Raw genomic sequence first — 19,432 nt, forward strand, 5'->3', positions numbered from 1 at the left:
TGGAAGATGAAAAGGACTTCACAAATGCTATTGGTGAAAATTGAAACCACAAGAAAACTGTTCCTTGTAGAAAAATCTCCATAGTCTTTCTTTCTCCATGGAAAGAAAGACTCTTCTCCCTAAGAAAACTGATGAAAGATTATTTTAGCAGAAGTAAACTGACTGAGAATACCAAATTTGTCTCTATATATTGTCAGTAGGAAAGAAAAAAAGTTGTGGGGAGGGGAGGAGAAGTGTTCCTAAAGTTTTATTCTGATTTTTACTATTCCTTCTTTTAGTCCTATTACTAAAGTTGTCTTCATACACTTTTAAAGTTTTAAGCCTACTTTAACTTCCTCCTAATTTTATCTCACAACAAGGAACAAGTCAATAATTCTAGAGATTCCATGGGAATTTAGCCAACACTGAATCCACCACAGGGTGTCACCCCCTGCCAGTCCCATCCTGCTCCCATCCCATTCCCGGTCTCATTCCCTGTCCCAAATTCTCTGTCTGGTTGCCATTCCCACATTCCCAGCCCCATATTCCCTGTCCCATTCTTGTATTCCTGGTCTGGCCTTTCCATTTCTATATTCCCTTTTCCATTCCCACATTCCCAGTCCCAGTCCCTCTTTCCTCTCACCAGGTACCGCCACCGTCGCTCTGGCCCCTTGGATCCCTCCCTGCTGTGCTGGCCATAATTCCCAATTAAATTCCTAATTAATCCCTTCAGGGCCTTTTCCCGGTGCTGCCCAGAGCCAGCGGGAGCTCAGGCGCACTTCCCAAAATTCCTCCTCTGGTGCCAGGACTGGGATCCGTGCCCATTCCCAATCTCCAGTGGGATCTGTGCCTATTTCCTGGGATGCGTGCCCATTCCCAATCTCCAGTGGGATCCGTGCCCATTCCCAATCTCCAGCGAGATCCGTGCCCATTCCTGGGATTATCCCAAACCTTCAGGACTATCCCAAATCCTCCATCCCCTCTGGATCATCCCAGCTTCTTCATCCCTTCCATTGCTTCTTCTTTTCCATCCTTTTTTCCACCTTTCTATCCTCTTTTCCCATTTTCCATCCTTTTTCCCCCTTTTCCGCCTCTTCCTCTTTGGAAAAACAGGTAGGAAAAAAGCAGGAAAATATCAGAAAAAACCCTGGGAGCGAGAAATTAAAATAATAAATTTTAAAAATAATTAAAAACAGGGCAGAAGGGGGGGGGGGGGCCAGCCATCAACTCCCACCAAAGACCAGAGAGATTTTTTTTTTTTTATTTGCCGTTGAAATAAAGATGGAATTTGGCCCCGAAATTCCCCAAAAAAAACCGGAAAAACCCAAGGCAGAGCAGCTCCATGCGCCATGAATCCGACAGAATTCCAGAGGAACCGAGGAGGAGGAAGGGAAAAAATTGCAGAATTGGGAGAAAAATGTGGGGAAAAAAAAATCCAAAGAGCTGGGGGAAAAAAATGGGGAAATAAAGGGGGGGAAAATGGAGAAATGGGGGAAAGAGGGGGGAAAGGGGACAAAAAAGGGAAAAAATATTTAAAAAGGGGGGGAAGAGGGGAAAAAAGAAAAAAACGGGGAAAAAAGAGGGAAAAAAAGAGGGGAATGCAGCATATGCACAAAATAACTGGAATAAAACAAAATTAGAGTTTGGGACAGGCCGACAACTGGGAATTTCCACCTCATCATTGCCTCCCTCCAGAATTCCGCAGACGGTAAAGGGGAAGCGTGGAAGCGTAGAAAACAAAAAGCTGGGAATTCTCCCTCCCCTTGGGAATGTCCATCACAGCTCTCCAGCCGTGTTGATGACGTGGAAGAGCGTGACGTTGTAGATGACCTGGTGGCCGTTATTCCAGGTGTAGAGCACCCTCTCCCGCGGGTTGTAGTCCAGCATGGAAATGTGGGAATACTGATTATGGAAGGGGATATCCGTGTACTCGTAGCTGGAAGTGTTCGTGTGATAGGCGAAATAAATCTTGGCGCCGGCCAGGTGGGAATTGGTGACGTAGAGAATCCCGCAGATCATGAAGGACTCGCCCGCGCTCCGCTTGGGGTATCCCGTATCCCAGCTCCGCAGCACTTCCAAAGTGTGCGGATCCACCCGGCTCACCACAATATTCCCGGCATTTTGGTTGGTGGTGTAGACGGCCCAAAGTCCGTTTTCATCCACCATGAAGTCGATGTCAGAAAAGCCGCCCCAGGAGTAGGGGAAGGTGTTGTTGTACCCGGCGCCGGCGAGGCTGCGCTGCACCAGGACGCTGCGGGATCGGAAGTGGTAGCGGACGGCGACATTGCTCTGGAATTTGTTGTAGTACAAGGAGCCGTTGAAGACCACGTGGCCAGTGCCGGCCCAAGGGTGAGGCAGGAGGTGCTGGACAAAGTTTTGGCCGGAGACGAAGTCGGTGAGGCTGCGGAATTCCAGCACGCGACGGCCCTTGTAGTAGCCATCCATGTACCACACCTGGAGGGGGGAAACAGGGTTAAAATGGGGGGAAAATGGGGTTAAAATGGGGGGAAAATGGGGTTTCAAGCTGGGCAAGGAAGGATCAAACTCCTGTCAAGGTGGGATCAAAAGCCCCTCAAGATGCAACCAAAACCTCTTCAAGGTGGGTTCCCAAACCTCGTCGAGGTGGGCTCTAAACCCATTGGAGACGCAATCAAATCCCCCATCCGGGATTTTCAGGGAACAGTTCCCAAAAAGTGCAGGGATTGTGCCCAAGTCCCAAATCTGTGGCGTGGGGACCCCAAAAACACCCCACTGATTCCCAGCCAGGTGCCAAATCCATGGTTTTTCACCAGAAAACTGCTGGGATTTTGCCCAAATCCCCCTCAAATCCAAGATTCGAAGACCCCAGGAAGTTTTGGGGGATGTTAAGGGAGATTTTGGGAGGGATTTTAGATTCCCTTCCAGGTGCCAAATCCATGGGTTTTCAGGGATCACCGCGCCCAAAAAGTGCCAGGATTGTCCCCAAATCCCCTCAGATCCAGGAGATTTTTTGGGAAAATTCTGGTTTTTTGGGGTGGCCCTCACCCGGCTGTCGGTGCTGGGCGTCATCGTGTCGGTCATCCAGGATCCAAAGCGCGATCCCGAGGCGCGGATGGTGATGGGATTGCTGACCCCTGTCAGCTTTCCACAGCCTGGAAAAATTAGGGGGAAAAAATGGAATTCTGGGAAAAATCAGGGGTTTAGAAAAGCAGGAGTTATGGCAAAAATCAGGGAGTTGGGAAACAAGGGAAAAAATGGGAACTAGAGGGAAACAGGGACTGGGGCCAGAATGGGGTCAGGGAAGCCCTGGAGGGTCTGGGAATGGGATTGTGAAGGGAAAATGGGATTTTGGGTGTGTTTGGGGGATTTTTGGGTGGATTTTGGACAGGATTCGGAGAGGTTTTGGGGAGGGAATTTTGGCAAGGTTTTGGGTGATTTTGAGATGGATTGGGGGGGTATTTTAGATATATTTGGAGAAATTTGGAGGGGATTTTGGAGACGTTTGGGGGGACTTTTAGGAGGGGATTTGGGGCAGATTTTGGGGGGATTTTTGGTTTTTTTAGCAGTGGATTTTGGGAGCAATTTTAGAGATATTTTGAGGGGATTCCGGGGGGACTTTTTGTGGTTTTGGGGCAGATTTCAGAGAGGATTTTGGAGAGGACTTTTAGGCTGATTTCCACCACGTTTCTTTAGGATTTGAGACAAAATTTGGGATTTCCAATGGGATTTTTTTACCCAGTTTCTGCAGGCAGGCGTGCAGCCGCGCCTCCAGCAGCAGCACGCGCTGCTGCAGCTCCTCGTAGTCATAGGCTCCCATCTCCTCCTGGATGGCCAGGAGAATCCCAGAGAGGTTCCTGACCTCGTCCTTGAGGTGCACGATGAGCCGCGAGTCCGCCTTGTACTGCTCCAGCACCGGCAGCAGCGGCAGCAGCTCCCGCATCTTCTCCTTCAGATCCTATGGGAAAAAATTGGGGGAAATGGGCCCCAAAATCCCAGGGGTCACTTTGTTGTTCCTTCAGATTCTAAGGAAAACATCTGGGAAGAATTGGCCCCAAAATCCCAGGATTCACCCTTAGATCCTGCAGAAAAAAAAAAAAAATCGGGAAAAATGCCCCCCAAATCCCAGGGTTTACTTTGTTGTTCCTTCAGACCCTGGGGAAAAGATTTGGGAAAAATCAGCTCTGAAATCCCAGGGTTCACCTTCTGATCCTGTGGGAAAAATAATCAGGAAAAATCGGTCCCGAAATCCTGGGGTTCAGAGGTTTTTTGGAAGCTGTTTGTTCCTTGGGATAAATTGGGGTGTTCAGGTTCGGGAACTCTGAAAAAAATTTGGTATTTTCAGCTCTGGAAGCCCCAAAAGGATCCTGAGGCCTGGTCGCACAGGGAAAATCCTGAAATGTGGAAGGAATAAACAAGGGGAAAACTGAAATACAGCGGGAATAAAACAGGGAAAAATATGGAATAAATCAGGGGGAAAAGGGGCTGGAACACTGGGATTTTTTGAGGTAAAAAGTGGGAATTTCTCACCTGGAAGCTGCGGGCATTGAGGGCTTTGTGGCCCTCAGAGGCCACGCGGAGCCGCGAGTCCAGGCCCTTCATCAGCGCCTCTGTGTTCCGCAGGTACTGCAGGTCCCGAAAGGTGCGCAGGTCCAGGACTTCCATGGACTGGGAGATGTTCTGCACCTGGAGGGGTCATTACCGGCGTTCATCGGGGTAATTAATGGGGTTAATCACGGCCATTAATGGGAATCTCAGTAGAATCCTCATCCCTGGAATCCCACAGGGATGGAATCCCAAATCCCCACATTCCCAACACCAATTAACTCCTTCATTACCCACTGCAAGTGAATTCATTAACGGATTCCACAGTAATTAACCCGTTCCCGTCAATTAATTAATTGGTTCTGGATCATTTGGGAATTCCCGACCTTTTCCAGGAGCTGCCGGAGCTGGAGGCTGCGGAGGTCCCGGGAGCAGGATCCCTGCACGGGAATCACGGCGGTGCAGAGACATTTCCCGTCCGGAGCCTGCGCCGAGGTGAAAACCTGCCAGCCCTCATCTGGGCTCTGGAAAAGGGTCTGGAAAATCGGGATCGGCATCTCAGAATTCCCAAAAACCCAGGAAGATCTGGAAATTCCCAGGTCCCAGAGAATCCCGATTCCAAAATTCAGTTTATTACCATTTTTGCCTCTTTTCACCCTCTTTCCTCCCATTTCCCCTCGTCCTTCCCCCCTCTTTCTTCCCCAATTTGCCCCTTTTTCCCCCATTTCCCCCCATTTTTCCTTCTTTTCCTCATTTTTCCCTTTTTGTCTCCCATTCCCCAGCAGATGACGTCAAAACCGCGCTGACATCACACTCCACAGGAAAAAAAAAATAAATAAAAAAGAGGAAAATCCCTCCAGGATCTCCCCAAAAATTCGGAATAAACCCCCCCAATAAATCGGGATAAACCTCGGTAATTACCCCACATAGCGACGGCCCCAAAATAGCAGTTTTTCCACCCAAAATGGAAAATCCGGGAATAAAAAAATTCCCAGGAAAAAAACGGGAGCGGGAGCAGCCGCAGCCCCTCCCCCACCCTCTGGAGCCGTAATGAATCCTTAATGAGGGAGCGTTAATGAATAATTAATGAGGGAGCGTTAATGAATAATTAATGAGAGCGGCCTGGGCGGGGGGGAGGCGCTGGGAGGAGTTTGTGATTTTGGGGAGAAAAGAGGGAAAAAAGGGAGAATTTCTCTGGGATGGAGGCGAGATTTGGGATTTTGGGGGAAAAGGGGGAGAAAGGGGCAAACCGGGAATTTCTCAGGGATGGAGGCAGATTCTGGGATTTGGGGGGGGAAAGGGGGAATTTGGGATGAGAAGGAAACTGGGGAGAGGAATTTGGGATCTTGGGGGAAAAAGGGGGAATTTCTTAGGGAAGAGACCCCAAATTCAGGGACTGTGTCCCAAACATTCAGGAATGAGGGACCCCAAAATCCAGGAATAAAAAAAGAGGGAGCTCTCTCTCATCCCAGAAACCCCAAAATGCAGGAATAAAAAAAGAGGGAGCTCTTCCCATTTTTTTGGGGTGGTGTGAGAATCCAGTTTTTTTCTCGCCAAATGCCAAATCTCCAGGGCTGACCTGGGAAATTCTATCCCATCTCTCTAAGAAAGGGAGGAAAAAATTTTTTAAAAGTCCGGTTTTCCCCAAAAACCTCCAAAATCCCGGGAAAAAAAAAAAAAAAAAAGGCAAACAAGGAAAAAAAAAAAAAGAGATAACCTCCCGGGATTTTTGAGAAGAATTCTGCCCATTCCTGGTTTTTATTCCAGGGGCCGCTTCCCGGTGATAAATGAGGGACAAGGGTGGTTAATGAGGCGCTAATTAACGTCCGGCGGGCGCTAATTACCCCGCGGCGCTGATTGACAGCTGGTGGGGGGGGGAGGAGCTGGGAATGCGATCCCAAAATTAAAAAAAAAATCAAAAAAAAAAACCAAAATTCCCCCAAACCCCCCAAAATTACCCCTTCTCCCTTTTCCAGGCCTTCCCTCCCACCTCCCCCAAATTCCAATCGGGATTTTTCGGGGGTTCATACAAATTGATCCCAAATATTCCTCCCCTTCCCAAAATTCACGGCAACATCCTAAGCTCCGCTCCCAAATTTTAGCCCCCCCCCCGCCCCTTACAAAATAAAACCCTCTAAAAACCAGATTTTTAACCCCAAAACCCATCCCCGTTCCAATTTTGGGAATTCTTATGCCCCCGGAGCTGCCGCAGTCCCAAAATTCCCTCAAAATTTGGATTTTCCAGGGGAAAAAAGGGATCGGGGACCCCCCCAAAAAATTGCGGGGGAGGGGGGGGAGGTCCGGGGATGATCCCAAAATCTGGGGGGGATCCCAAAATTGCCGGTGGGAATTCCAGGGGGGTTCCGGCAGAATTTTGGGAAGGGGGGGAGAATTGGAGGGAGAATGGGGGGGGGGTGCCTAAAATTTGGGGTTTCCGGGAGGAATTCGGGGAGCTCCCCAAACTTGGGGGGGGTCCCCAGAAATCGGGGGATGCCCGGGACGTTCCCCGGGGAATTTCGGGGGGGTCCCGGGGGTGGCAAAGAGGGGTCCCCAAAATTTGGGGGATGCCCGGGACGATGCGGGGATTCCCCGGGGGGGCTCTGGGCTCCCCAAAAGCGGGTGGGTTTTGGAGGGGTCCCGGTGCTCCGGGAAGAACCGGGGGTGGCAATGAGGGGGTCCCCAAAATTCAGGGGTGTTGGGGGGGTCCCCCAAACCGGGAGGGGATTCAGGGAGGTCCCGGGGGGAGGGGGGTTGGGGGGGTCCTGGTGCACCGGGTAGCACCGGGGGGATTCAGGGGATGGCAAAGGGGGTGGTCCCCAAAATTCGGGGTGCCAGGGAGGCGGCAAAGGGGGGGAGTCCCCAAAACCGGGGGGGGGGGGCAGACTAGGGGTCCTTGGGGGGATTTCGGGGGGTCCCTGTGCTCCGGTAAGCACCGCGGGGGGGGGGTCGTTCCCCCTCCCCGAACCCCCACCTCTGCCGCAGCCTTCGCCAGCCCCATAATCCCCACAAAAACCCCATAACCGACCCCTCCCGGTTCGGGGATTCCTCCCCCCGGTACCGGGGGGGTCACTCACGATTTTCTCGGATGTCCCGGCCCGGGACACGGCGGTGCCGTTGAGCCCCACGAGCGACGGGAGGGTCTGGGACATCCAGTTGGTGACCATGGCCATGGTGCTGAGCACGGCCCCGATCTTCAGCAGCGGCACCGTCATTGTCGCCGCCGCCGCCGCCACCGGCAGCGCCCCGTGCCCATCACCCCCCCCGGTGACACCGGGAACCGGCAGCGGCTCGAGGAGAGCCTCCCTCCCTCCCTCCCTCCCCACCGCGGTAAAAACGCGGTACCGGGAATCGGGGGTGGCACCGTCAATCGGGACCGGGACCGGTTCGATCAGAGCCCCCCGCCGTAAAAACGCGGCACCGGAACCGGGACCGGGATTGGGGGGTAGCACCCTCACCTCCCCCCGAGAGTGGTACCGGGAGCCGGGACCGGTTCGAGCAGAGCCCCACCCGCCTTAAAAGCGCGGCACCGGGAACCGGGGGTGGCACCGGGAACGGGGGTGGCACCGGCACCAGGCGTCGCACCCTCGATCCCTCCCGGGGATGGCACCGGGACCCGGTACCGGCCCGATCGGAGCCGCCCCCGCGGTTTTAAAGGGGTCGCGGGGTGGCACCGGGAGCCCCCAAAGCCCCCCCGGGGCTGTCGCCGGTGTCCGGGGGTGTCGCCCCCGTCCCGGGGCTGTCGCCGGTGCCGGTGCCGGGCCCGCTCCGAGCCGCCCCCGCTGGGAGCGGGGCCCGGGGGTGACGTCGCTGCTGCTGGCCCGGGGCCAGCCCCGAACGGCCCCGAAACGGGGCGGGACCGGCACCGGCACCGGGGAGGGTTCGGGGCGGGCTCGGGGCGGGTTTAGGCCGGGATTAGTGAGGGGCGGGTTTGGGGTAGGTTTGGGGCGGGTTTGGGGCGAGTTCGGGGTGGGAACCCGCCAACATCTCAAATTTAGGGGACCAGAACCCCAAAATCCCCCAGGATCCCCAAACTCCTCCCACCCCGCGCGGCTTTGGCTTTTTGTGGGAGAATTTTGGAGTTTTTAGAGTTTTTTGGGGGGGAATTTTTGGGGGTTTTGTGGTGAATTTTGGGGGTTTTGGAGATTTTCTAGGGAAATTTGGGGATTTTGGAGGGAATTTTGGAGATTTTGGAGAGCTCCTTTCCCCCAGCGTCCTGAGCTGTCCCCTAAACTCCCCCCAGTGTCTCCCAGTTCAAACTGGGGGTGTTTGGGAAGGTCCCCAGTGCCCCCAGTTGTCCCCCAGTTCAAACTGGCGGTGTTCCCAGTGTCCCCCCAGTATCTCCCAGTGCCCCCCAGTGTCCCCAGTTCCCCCCCTCCCTTCCCTCCCCCCTGCTCTGTCCCCGTGTCCCATTCCCCTCCCCCACGGCCACACCCAGCGCCATCCCCGCAATTCCCAAAATTCCCGCAATTCCCAAAATTCCCGCCGCCGTCGCCTCCCCTCCCCCTCCCCCCCCCAAAAAAAACCAAAAAAAAACCAAAAAAAAAAAAAAAAAAAAACCAAAAAAAACTAAACCCAAATCCAAAAAAAATCCCCCCCCCCAAATTACCGAAATTCTCCCCCTTACCTGCCTGGCGCGGAGGAGGAGGAGGAGGAGGAGGAGGAGGAGGAGGCTGGGGGGGATGGGGGGGAGGAAGCGCATCCTGAACCCCCCAAACTCCCCAAGATCCCCCAAAATGCCCCCAAAACTCCTCCAGGACCCCCAAAAATTCCCAAATAATTCCCACCCCCACCCCCCCGTCGCCCCCCCTCCCCACCCCGGAGCCTCCGCGCAGCCGCAGCTTCGGAGCCGCCCTAAAGAAAATCCCCAAAAAATCCCCGAAAAATCCCCAAAAAATCCAAAAAATTCTGGGGAGGGGTCACCGGGGAGAGGTGGGGTAGGGGGGGAGAGGATTTTGGGGGGATTTGGGGGGACTTGGGGGGGGGTTTGGGGAGTGGGGCGTGGTCTCGTGGTTCCCATCCCCCCCCCTTTTATCCGTCTCTCCAAATCCCCCAAAATTCTGCGAAGTCGCCCCCAAATTCCACAATCCCCCTAATTCCCCCAAAACTCCCCCAAATGCTGCTCCATGGCCCACCACTCTGAAATCCCCCTCCCCAAAACCCCCAAATCCCCCTAAAAAACCCCAAATCCCCCCCAAATTCTGCCCCATGACCCCCAACCCAAAATCGCCCTCCCCCAAAATCCCAAATCCCCCTAAATTCCCCCCAAATCCCTTTGATCTGTAGGATTTGGAGTTTGGGAGAATTTGGGGGGGAATTTGGGGGAATTTAGAGGGTATTTGGGGTTTTTTGGCAGGGGAATTTGGGGATTTTAGGAATTTGGGGGTTTTTTTTGGGATTTATGGGGAGCTTGGGGAGGATTTGGGGGATTTTAGGGGGATTTGGGGGAGGTCCTGTTGTCCACAGTACCCCCTGGAACCACCCCCTAAATCCCAGATTTCCTATTAACTAAATTCCATATTCCCCATTGAATAAATCCATTCCCTATTAATTAAATCTCATATTCCCTACTGATAAATCCCAGATTTCCCACAAAATCCCATATTTCTCATTAATCCCATATCTCACATTATTAAATCCCATATTCCCTATTAAATAAATCAAATTATTCCCTATTAACAAATCCGATTATGGCCTACTAATAAATCCCATTTTCCTATTAAATAAATCCCCAAATTCCCAATTTTAGCCCATTTTCCATCCATTTTAAACTCCAAGTCCCATTAAAAAACAAACAAACAAACAAACAAACAAACAAAAAACCTAGAATTTTCCCTTTTTCCAATTTATTAAAAAAAAAAAAAAAAAAGAGGAAGAAAGAAAGACCCAGAATCAACAGAAATTCCACTGGAGGAGGATTTATTTCTGCAGGAAAAGAGCTGGGGCTTTACAGCTTTTTTTGGGAATTTTTGCACCAATCCAAGCTGGGATTTTTGGGATTTTTCCTGTTTTTTTCCCACTGAACGAAGCAGAAACGACAGAATCGAAAAATCTTGGAAAAAACCTCCCCAAATCCAACTTTTCTTCACCCCAGACTGAAAACCAGTGGCCCCGAAAGGGCGGGAAAACAGAACTGCGGCCACTTTTTCCCAATTTCCTGTGAATTTACCCCAAAAATCTGGCAGCTGTTTTTTGGAAGTCCAAGCAACGGTGCTGGGAAATTCCCGGGATAATCCGGACGGATGCTGTGAAGGGACACCACGGGAGCTGCCTCATTTCTGCTATTAATTAACGAGTAATTAATTAATTAATGGCTTGAATCAAGAGGAGCCTTCGGATTGAGGGCGTTTTTTGGGGAGAAGAGAGCGGGAAAGAGTTAAATAAACATGCAGGGGGTGGGGGAGGGGGCCTGGCCTGGCACTGGCCGTGGCACCTTCGGGGGTGGCGTCATCATTGGTGTCACCGTCATCGTCATCATCATCACTGTCACCATTGCAGGCCATTGCCATGGCTGGTCATCGTCGTCATCACCATCGTTGGTCACTGTCATTATCGCTGGTCATTATTGTCACCTTCACTGGTCATTGTCACTGTCACCACTGTTGGTCATGGTCATGGTCACCACCGCTGGTCATTGTCACCTTCACTGGTCATTGTCACTGTCACCACTGTTGGTCATGGTCATGGTCACCACCGCTGGTCATTGTCACCTTCACTGGTCATTGTCACTGTCACCACTGTTGGTCATGGTCATGGTCACCATCGCTGGTCATTGTCATTGTTGGTCATGGTCATTGTCACTCGTCACCACTATTGGTCATGGTCATTGTCACCACCGTTGGTCATTGTCACTGTTGGTCACGGTCACTGTCACCACCGCTGACCATGGTCATTGTCACCATCACTGGTCATTGTCATTGTCGTTGGTCATTGTCATCGTCCTTGTTGTCACTGTCATTGCTGGCCATCGTCATCGCTGCCATTGTCACTGCCACCACCGTGGGACCGCCGGGAGGCGGCTCTGGCCGACCCAACATTCCCAAAGAACCGTGGGAATTCCCTGTTTTTGCTCCCGCCCGGGAGGGAACAACGGAGGAGTTGTGGGGTCTGGAGTTCCTATTGGGGAGCGCGGGGTGGGATTCCCGTGGATTCCCATGGATTTTCTGTGGATCCCTGAGGATTCCCATGGACCTCCATGAATTCCTGAGGATTTCCATAGATTCCCATCAATTCCTGAGGATTTCTGTGAATTCCCATGAATTCCTGAGGGTTTCCATAGACTCCCATAGATTTCCATGGACTTCCATGAATTCCTGTGAATTCCCATGGATCTCCATAGATTCCCATGGATTTCCTGAGGATTCCCGTGGATTTCCTGTGGATTCCCATGGCTTCCCGAGGAGTTAACAGATCTCTGCAGATTCCAACAGATCTCCACGGATTCCCCAGGATCTCCATGAATTCCTGTAGGTTCCCATGAATCCCCATGGATTCCTGAGGACTTCCACAGATTCCCGCAGATCCCCACAGGTTCCCCCGGGCTCCCAGGGATTCCCGCCCGTTCCCATGGAATTCCCAGGAGGCCCGGCCCTCCCAAGGCACTTCACTCCGTGCGGAGGATGATGTGGATCCCGGATTCCGTGAACACGGGGCCGCTCATCTCGCCGGCCCGCAGCGCGAACGAGGCGTCCTCGAACGGCTTCTGCATCTGCCCTGCAACCCGAAATTCCATTCAAAAACTTGGGATCTGGGGCACTTCCCCAGGAAAACTCTGGGATTTGAAGGAGGGGGTGGGATTCATTCCAGGAGTTTGTCCTGCTGGATTGATCCCAGACAGAATTTTGTGTCATAAAGGGAAAAAAGAACCATATAGGGAGGTTTGGAACCTAAAAAAAGAGCAAGTACCACCCAAAATTCCATAAAAAATTTGAGATTTGAGGCATTTCCCAAAGAAAAATCTGGGATTTGAAGGGGGGGAGTTGATTCCAGAAGTTTGTTCCAGTTGGAACTATAGGAGATTTGGGGTTTTATGGGGGGATAAATCCTCTAAAAGCAATTGATTTGGGGGTTTTTTGGGGATGAATCCCCTGGAATTGAGGGATTTGGGGTTTTTTTGGGATGAATCCCCTGGAATTGAGGGTTTTTTGGGATGAATCCCTCACCTCTCCCAAACGCTCCCAGGTCCCCTCCGGCCTTGGCCGAGCTGCAGTCGCTGAACTGCGAAGCCAAAGACTCAAAATCCTCCTCTCCTGATTTGATCTTCTGGATGTAACCTGGAAAAAATGGGAAAACCCCCAAATTTAGGGACCAAAAGCACTCCTGAAATTCCCTGGATGCCGCAAATTCCATGGAAAAGGAGACAGAGCCCCAACACATCCTCAAAACCACCCCAAAACCAACATTCCTCTGGATTTTTTCCCCCCAAAAAATCACCATTCCCACTTTTATTTTCCCAAAATCACTATTCCCAGGCTTTTTTCCCCCTAGCATTCCCAGATTCCCCCAGCATTCCCAGGAATTCCTCAGCATTCCCAGACTCCCCCACTCACCACTGATGAGCTCCAAACACATTGACAGACACAGATGAAAAGCTCTCTGTTCCCAGGATTCCCAGATCCCCCCAGCATTCCCGGATCCCCCCCACATTCCCAGATCCCCCCTGGCATCCCCAGACCCCCCCCGGCACTCCCGGATCCCCCGGCATTCCCGGACCCCCCCGGCATTCCCAGACGCCCCCCCGGCATTCCCGGACCCCCCCGCATTCCCGACCCCCCCGCTTCCGACCCCCCGGCATTCCACCCCCCCCGCATTCCCGGACCCCGGCATTCCCGACCCCCGATCCCACCCCCCGGCATTCCCGGACCCCCCGTCACTCGCCGTTGATCAGCTCCAGCGCCTCCTCCTTGGAGCGGGTGATGCGCTCCTGCCGCCAGCTGCTCGGCCGCCGCGATTGGTTGTGCTTGACCAGCAGGTGCGAGCAGCGCACGCGGCCCGGCTCCGCCCGCGCGCCCCCGCTCGGCCGCTCCCACTGGCTGGCGTTCGTCAGGTGGTTGAAGTAGTACACCCGTCCTGAGGGGGTATCGATCGCTTATTGGTTATTGATCAGCTATTGGTTACTGATTGGTACCAAAAATACTGGCTTTTGGCCCCAAAACCCCTCTTACAGGCCCCAACATTGACCCCACTGGCTGGCGTTCGTCAGGTGGTTGAAGCAGTACACGCATCCTATGGAGTTATTGATCAGCTATTGGTTATTGATCAGTTATTGACTGCTGATTGGTATCACAAAAACTGGCTATCGGCACCAAAACCCCTCTTACAGGCCCCAATACTGACCCTGCTGACTCGTGTTCACCAGCTGGTTGAAGCAGTACACCCGTCCTGAGGGGTTATTGATCAGTTATTGGTTATTGTACACTTATTGGTTATTGATCAGTTACTGATTGGTATCACTAAAGCTGGTTATCAGCACCAAAACCCCTCTTACAGACCGCAATACTGACCCTGCTGACTCGTGTTCACCAGGTGTTGAAGTAGTACACCCGTCCTGAGGGGTTATTGATCAGTTATTGGTTATTGATTGGTGATCAGGCATTGATTTACGCTAAAAAACCAGGTTATTCACATCAAATCCCAGCTTAGTAACAGCTGAATGACCCTGCTGACTGGTGTTCGTCCGGTGGTTGGAGTAGTACAGCCTCACAAAGGAGTTGTTGATCAAATATCAGTTATTGATATGGGTGATTTGTTACTGACTGATGCTGAAAATGGAGGTTATGGAACCCAAAACCCAGGTTAAAGACCCTAAAAATCCATTGATGGACACCACCGACTTGTGTTCCTCGAGTGGCTGAAGCAGTAAAACCATCCTACAGAGTTACTGATCAATTATTGTCTATTGATCACTGATGGATTAGCGATTGGGAGCAAGAAAAAAGCTTAAAGATACAAAAACCAGATTACGGACCCCAGGATTGACCCCACCATGAGGTGAATGAAGCAGCACACCCTTCTTAGGGGATATTGATCAATTATTGGTTATTGATCAGTGATCGACTCACCAACCCCCAAGTTATAGACCCCAAACCCCAACGTCCTGACCCCAAAATTCAACTTCTGACCCCCGAAAACCGCCCAAGTTCTGACCCCTTCCTGCTGGGGAATGACTCCCACCCAAATCCTCCTCAGTTGGGGGTCCCTCCTTCCCTAAGGCGACGACCCCCCCCAAGTTGCCCTCACGAGGAGGACCCCCGCTCAAATTCCCCTCACGGAGTTGACGACCCCCCCAAATTCATTCACGGAGGTGTCCCCCCCTTCCCTGAGATGAAGATCCCCCTCAGAACGCCCTGAGTTAGGGACCCCCACCCAAATTTTCCTCACGAGAGTGATTCCCCCTCCCTGAGGCGATGACCCCCACAGGACGCCCCCCTCAATTCGGTTCCCCCCCCCTCTAATTCCCCTCACGCACCTCCCCCCCCCCCCCACGCCCCCTCATCGCCTCCGAAGCCCAGCCCCGCCGCCCGCACCCCCCCTTTCCCACCTCCCCCATCCCCGCCGCTCCTTCCCTGCGCCCTTCTCCGGTAGCCCCCGCTCTCAGGCCCTCACCGGAGCTGCGGCTCATGCGCTTCTCCCACCCCGCGGGCAGCTTCTCCTCCTCCGCCATCTTCCCTTCCCTCTGCCCACCCTGTGCGGCCCGCCCACACCGGCGCGCGGAGGGGCGGGCAAACCCGCCCTGCTCGCGATCCCATTGATCGGCAGAGACGTGGCGCCCTACAGCGGGCAATTCTATTGGCGGAGCCACCCGTCAATCAGGCGCGGGCTGAAGCCAGCTGCGCGCTGGAAAGGAGGGACGGTAGCTGCGCGTGGACAAACTTAACCGGAACGCAAAGACACTGTACCACCCCCACCATTCCTGGTTAGGGCGCCCTGGTCCCACCGGAGCCACGAAATAACCGGAGACTCCAAAACAGCTTTATTATCAATAAATTCAACGCTCCAGGACGCGCGCGGCCGGTTAAAAGCCTCAGCGTGGCGCCGGTTTGGTCACAGAGGGGATGGGAGGCGGAGAACCGGGGGTGGGGAGGAAAATGGGAAACACCGGGAGACACCGGGGGGACGCGCGGCAGCCGCTCCTGGTCGTTCATCCCCGTCGTGGATCTCATCCGCAGTAGGAATTAAGGCCAACGAGGGGTGGGTTGGTGGATTTAGAGAGGGGAAAGAGGGGCGAGGGGTGCGAAGCCTTCCCCGAGACCTCCGGAGCCTACCCGGGACCCCTCAGGGGTCTCCCGGTACTTCCTGAGCACTCCCGGTACCTCCAGGGCGCCATTGTACTGAGCCCGGAAGTTACATAATTGTGTGTGGGAAGTGACGTCACACAGAAGCCGGTTAACTGAAGCGTTGCCTGGCAACAGCATTTGTTGTTAGCAACGGCCAAGATGGCGGAGGGAGCGGCCCGGGCCCCCCAACGGGTGGGTACTGGGGGTTACTGGGGGTTACTGGGAGCTACTGGGAGGGTCTTTGGCTTCCACGGGGGGCTCCGAGGGGTTACTGGGGACAACGGGGACCTGCAGGGGAAAAACGGCGCCCAGAGCCACCCTGGCCTCGCCTTTTTCCTGCCCTTTCCCCACCTTCTCCCGCCTTTTTCCCGCCCTTTTTTCCCGCCCTTTTTTCCCGCCCTTCAGGGCCCTGCTGCCTTTTTGGGCCGCCCTGACCCCAAATCCTCGGGAGTTTTGGCAAAAATTCGGCCGGAATTTGGCCCTGGTGATGAAATCCAGGTCTCTGTGCCCTCGGAATCGCGGGATTTGTTCCCAAATCGAGGGTTTTTGGGGATAATTCCCGATTGTTCAGATTTCCTAGGCTTGGATTTTGTGGTTTCGATTCAAGGGAGGAGGAAAATCCTTGAAAATTCCCAAAAAATCTCTCCAGCAGCCACCAAAATTCAAATAAAAATTCGCCAAAATCCCCGAAATTCAAAGAAACATTGTCCAAAATCTTCAAAATAAATAAAAATCCCCACAGATACACAAAAATTTACAAAAACAAAATGCACAAAAAATTAAAAAAAAATTTAAAAGTGCCCTGCAACCCAAAAATAACCCATCAAGACCTAAAGAATCCATTACAGTCTTTTAAAATTCCCCTAAAAAAAAAAATCAGAGCAATCCCTAAAATTCAATGAAAGCCTCACAAAAATCCACAAAAAATACAATCCATGAAAATTCTGCAAAAGTCCACAGAAATCCCCCTCCAAAAAACCCCTAAAAAATCAATTTTAAAATTAATAGAAAAAGACTAAAAATCCCAAAAAATCCTTGGATGAAGGGAAAAAAAAAAAAAAAACTGCAACTCCCTGGAATTGGCTCCAATCCAAGCCCCAAAATCCAACCCCAAAAATTCCTTGGATTAAATTTTAACCCTCTGGAGGGGAAGGAGGAACCGGAACATTTCCAGGATCGTCCCCAGAGTGCCCCTGTGGGCCCTGATCCGGAAAATCGAAAAAATCCCTCCAAAACTCCCAGGATGGACGAGGAGGAGCTCCAGGATGACCTGCGCCTCTTCCCAGGTGGAATTCCTGGATTTTTCCTGCTTTTCCAAGGGTTTTTCCAAGGGCTTTTCCTTCCCTCTTCCTCGCCGATCAGGGAATTTGGATAATCCCAAAAATTCCCATCCCGGGAGCTTCAAATTCCTGGGAATCCCAGGAGGAAATTATGGGAATTCTCAAAAGAATCCCAGAAATAATCGGGAAATGATTTAAAAGTAATTCCCTAAATAATTCCCCTATAATCCCTAAATAACTCCCAAAAGAATTCCTTAAATAATTCCCAAAATAATCATTGGAACAAATGATTCCAAATAAAATTATCCTGGAATTAATCAGGAATGAATCCCTGAATAATTCCCAAAAGAATCCTAATAAAAGAAGCCCAAATCCTGGGAATTTTTCCCAAATTTTCCTCTCCTGGAGGCAAACTCAGAGCATTCCTGTTATTGATTAACCCCTGGACAAACAGAGCGGGAAAAGCTGGGGAAAAATCCTGGGAAGAGCAGGGAGGGATTTTCCTTGGATTTTCCCCTGTTTTTTTCCCAGGATTTGCCCTTGATTTTCCCTCCATTTTTCTGGATTACCCCTGGATTTTCCCTCCATTTTCCCTGGATTTTTCTTCATTTCCCCTCCATTTTCCCCAAGATTTGCTGGATTACCCCTGGATCTTTTGTGTTTTCCTGTTTTCCCCATTTTATCCCAGTTTCATCCCATTCCCCCCCACCACCATTTTTTCCCTGATTTTCCCTGATTTTCTCTGGTTTTCCCTATTTTATCCCATTTCCCATTTTCTCCCCCTTTTATCCCATTTCTTTCCCATTTTTCTCCATTTCCTCCCATTTTATCCCCAGTTTTCCCCTTTTCCCCGGTTTCTCCCCATTTTATCCCCATATCCCCCTGTTTCTCCCCGGTTTCCCCCATTTTATCCCCAATTTCCCGTTTCCCCGTTTTTCCCAATTTCCCCGTTTTTCCTCCATTTCTCCCCATTTTATCCCAAATGTCCCCGTTTCTCCCCGTTTTCCCCAATTTCCCTGTTTTAACTCCATTCCCCCCGCCCCGTTTCCCCCCGTTTCCCCCCGTTTCTCCCCGTTTTTCCCCCGTTTTTCCCGATTTCCCGGTGTTTGGCCCCGTTCCCAGGCGGCGCGGCGCTCCCGGCGCGGCTGCGCTCCTTCCCGGCCGTGTACCTGAGCCTGGCGCTCTCCTCGCTGCTCCTGCTGGGCCTCAGCGCTCTGGCGCTCGCCAGAGGTGCGGGACCCCGACATTCCCAGAATTCCCGGAATCCCTGGTGGCAACACTCCCGCTCCGTCCACCCCGAATCCCGGAATTCCTCTGCGTTCCCAAAATCCGGGCTGGGAAGTTCACCCGAATTCCCTTCCATCCCAATTCCCTGAGTTCCCAAATCCTTCAGTTCCCTCAATTCCATTCCAATTCCCGTAATTCCCTGAATTCCCATCCCAAATGCCACAATCCCCCAGAATTCCTGAATTCTGCATGGGGGAACTCCCCCTCTGTCCACCCCAAATCCTGGAATTTCCTCCTGATTCCCTCATTCCATCCAAAATCCCTGAATTCCCTTATTCCCAAATCCCCTGAATTCCCTCATTCCCATCCCAATCCCCAAAAGACCCCTCAAATTCCATCAGGAACTGGGACAGGAAATTCCCAAAATCCCCAAATCCTGGGATACAAAGGGTGGGAAATTCCCCAAAAAAACCCAGAATTCCGATTTTTCAGGAATTTTTCCCTCTTTTCTTTCCCCCCAGTTTCCTCCATTTCCTCCAAACTCCACCAGGAGAAACCGGAGTGGAATTTTTCCAGTTGGGATTCCTTCCGTAAGTCCCAAAATTCCCTAAATTTTTCCCTTTTCCCTCTGGGTATCCCCAATATCCCAACACCCTGGGGATTCAGGGAGAGAGAATTCCCAAATCCCAAAATCTGGGTAAAATTCCCCCACGTCCGTGCTGGGGTTGTTCCCGCAGTGTTCCCGTGCGGGGCGGATTCCCGGGAATGGGAATATTTCTCTGGGAATTGTTATTATTTCTCGCTGGCGCGGCTGAGCTGGGAGCGGGCGCGGGAGCAGTGCCGGGAGCGCCGCGCCGACCTCGCCGCCGTCGGCAGCTTCGCCGAGCAGGTGACCCCAAACCCCAAAACACCCCATCCCCCATCCCCATCCTGACCCCAAATCCCAAAATTCCCCATCCCTGATCTGCATCCTAACCCCAGATCCCAATCCCAAATCCCCACCCTGATCCCAAATCCTCGAAAACCCCATCCCCGATCCCCATCCTGATCCCAATCCCCAATCCCAGTCCCGAATCCTGTGCCAAATCCCCATCCTGATCCCAAATCCTGAGAACCTGTCCCAAATCCCAAAGGGAATTCCGAAATGCCGCC

General features: G+C 52.3%; 4 protein-coding genes across 7 annotated transcripts in view; 2 read left to right on the forward strand and 2 right to left on the reverse strand.

The window, feature by feature from the left end:
* Nucleotides 1–680, forward strand: part of CHCHD5 (coiled-coil-helix-coiled-coil-helix domain containing 5) — a 2,362-nt gene extending 1,682 nt beyond the window's left edge. The window contains exon 4 of the mRNA XM_050984790.1: nt 626–680. Coding sequence (XP_050840747.1) covers nt 626–680 — 55 coding nt within the window. The remainder of the gene's footprint in view (nt 1–625) is intronic.
* Nucleotides 681–1,226: 546 nt separating this feature from the next.
* Nucleotides 1,227–9,240, reverse strand: OLFM2 (olfactomedin 2). Of its 2 annotated transcripts, none has more exons than XM_050984041.1 (6): nt 9,125–9,240; nt 4,887–5,036; nt 4,486–4,641; nt 3,694–3,913; nt 3,004–3,110; nt 1,227–2,433 (listed from the first exon to the last, which is right to left on the reverse strand). In XM_050984041.1, the coding sequence occupies exons 1-6, from the start codon at nt 9,197–9,199 to the stop codon at nt 1,756–1,758; spliced, it is 1,386 nt and encodes a 461-aa protein (XP_050839998.1). In that variant the 5' UTR covers nt 9,200–9,240; the 3' UTR covers nt 1,227–1,755. The 2 variants fall into 2 exon arrangements, with proteins under 2 accessions (XP_050839998.1, XP_050839997.1); XM_050984040.1 differs by lacking the exon at nt 9,125–9,240 and adding an exon at nt 7,575–8,254.
* A 1,159-nt stretch (nt 9,241–10,399) lies between these two features.
* Nucleotides 10,400–15,180, reverse strand: PIN1 (peptidylprolyl cis/trans isomerase, NIMA-interacting 1). 3 transcript variants are annotated; one of them, XR_007779667.1, is made up of 5 exons: nt 15,103–15,180; nt 13,375–13,566; nt 12,660–12,770; nt 11,208–12,210; nt 10,400–11,069 (listed from the first exon to the last, which is right to left on the reverse strand). XR_007779667.1 is itself a non-coding variant. In XM_030232015.2 (4 exons), exons 1-4 carry the CDS (start codon nt 15,158–15,160, stop codon nt 12,101–12,103), a joined length of 471 nt encoding a protein of 156 aa, XP_030087875.2. In that variant the 5' UTR covers nt 15,161–15,180; the 3' UTR covers nt 10,400–12,100. The 3 variants fall into 3 exon arrangements, 1 of the variants encoding a protein (XP_030087875.2); XR_007779666.1 differs by having other exon boundaries at nt 11,139–12,210; XM_030232015.2 differs by having other exon boundaries at nt 10,400–12,210.
* A 1,720-nt stretch (nt 15,181–16,900) lies between these two features.
* Nucleotides 16,901–19,229, forward strand: LOC115484528 (hepatic lectin-like). Its single transcript, XM_050984179.1, has 4 exons — nt 16,901–17,059; nt 18,176–18,283; nt 18,802–18,870; nt 19,018–19,229. Exons 1-4 carry the CDS (start codon nt 17,017–17,019, stop codon nt 19,212–19,214), a joined length of 417 nt encoding a protein of 138 aa, XP_050840136.1. The 5' UTR covers nt 16,901–17,016; the 3' UTR covers nt 19,215–19,229.
* The last annotated feature ends 203 nt before the right edge of the window (nt 19,230–19,432 follow it).

The sequence above is a fragment of the Serinus canaria genome, chromosome 25 (assembly GCF_022539315.1).
Source record: "Serinus canaria isolate serCan28SL12 chromosome 25, serCan2020, whole genome shotgun sequence".
NCBI lineage: Eukaryota > Metazoa > Chordata > Aves > Passeriformes > Fringillidae > Serinus > Serinus canaria.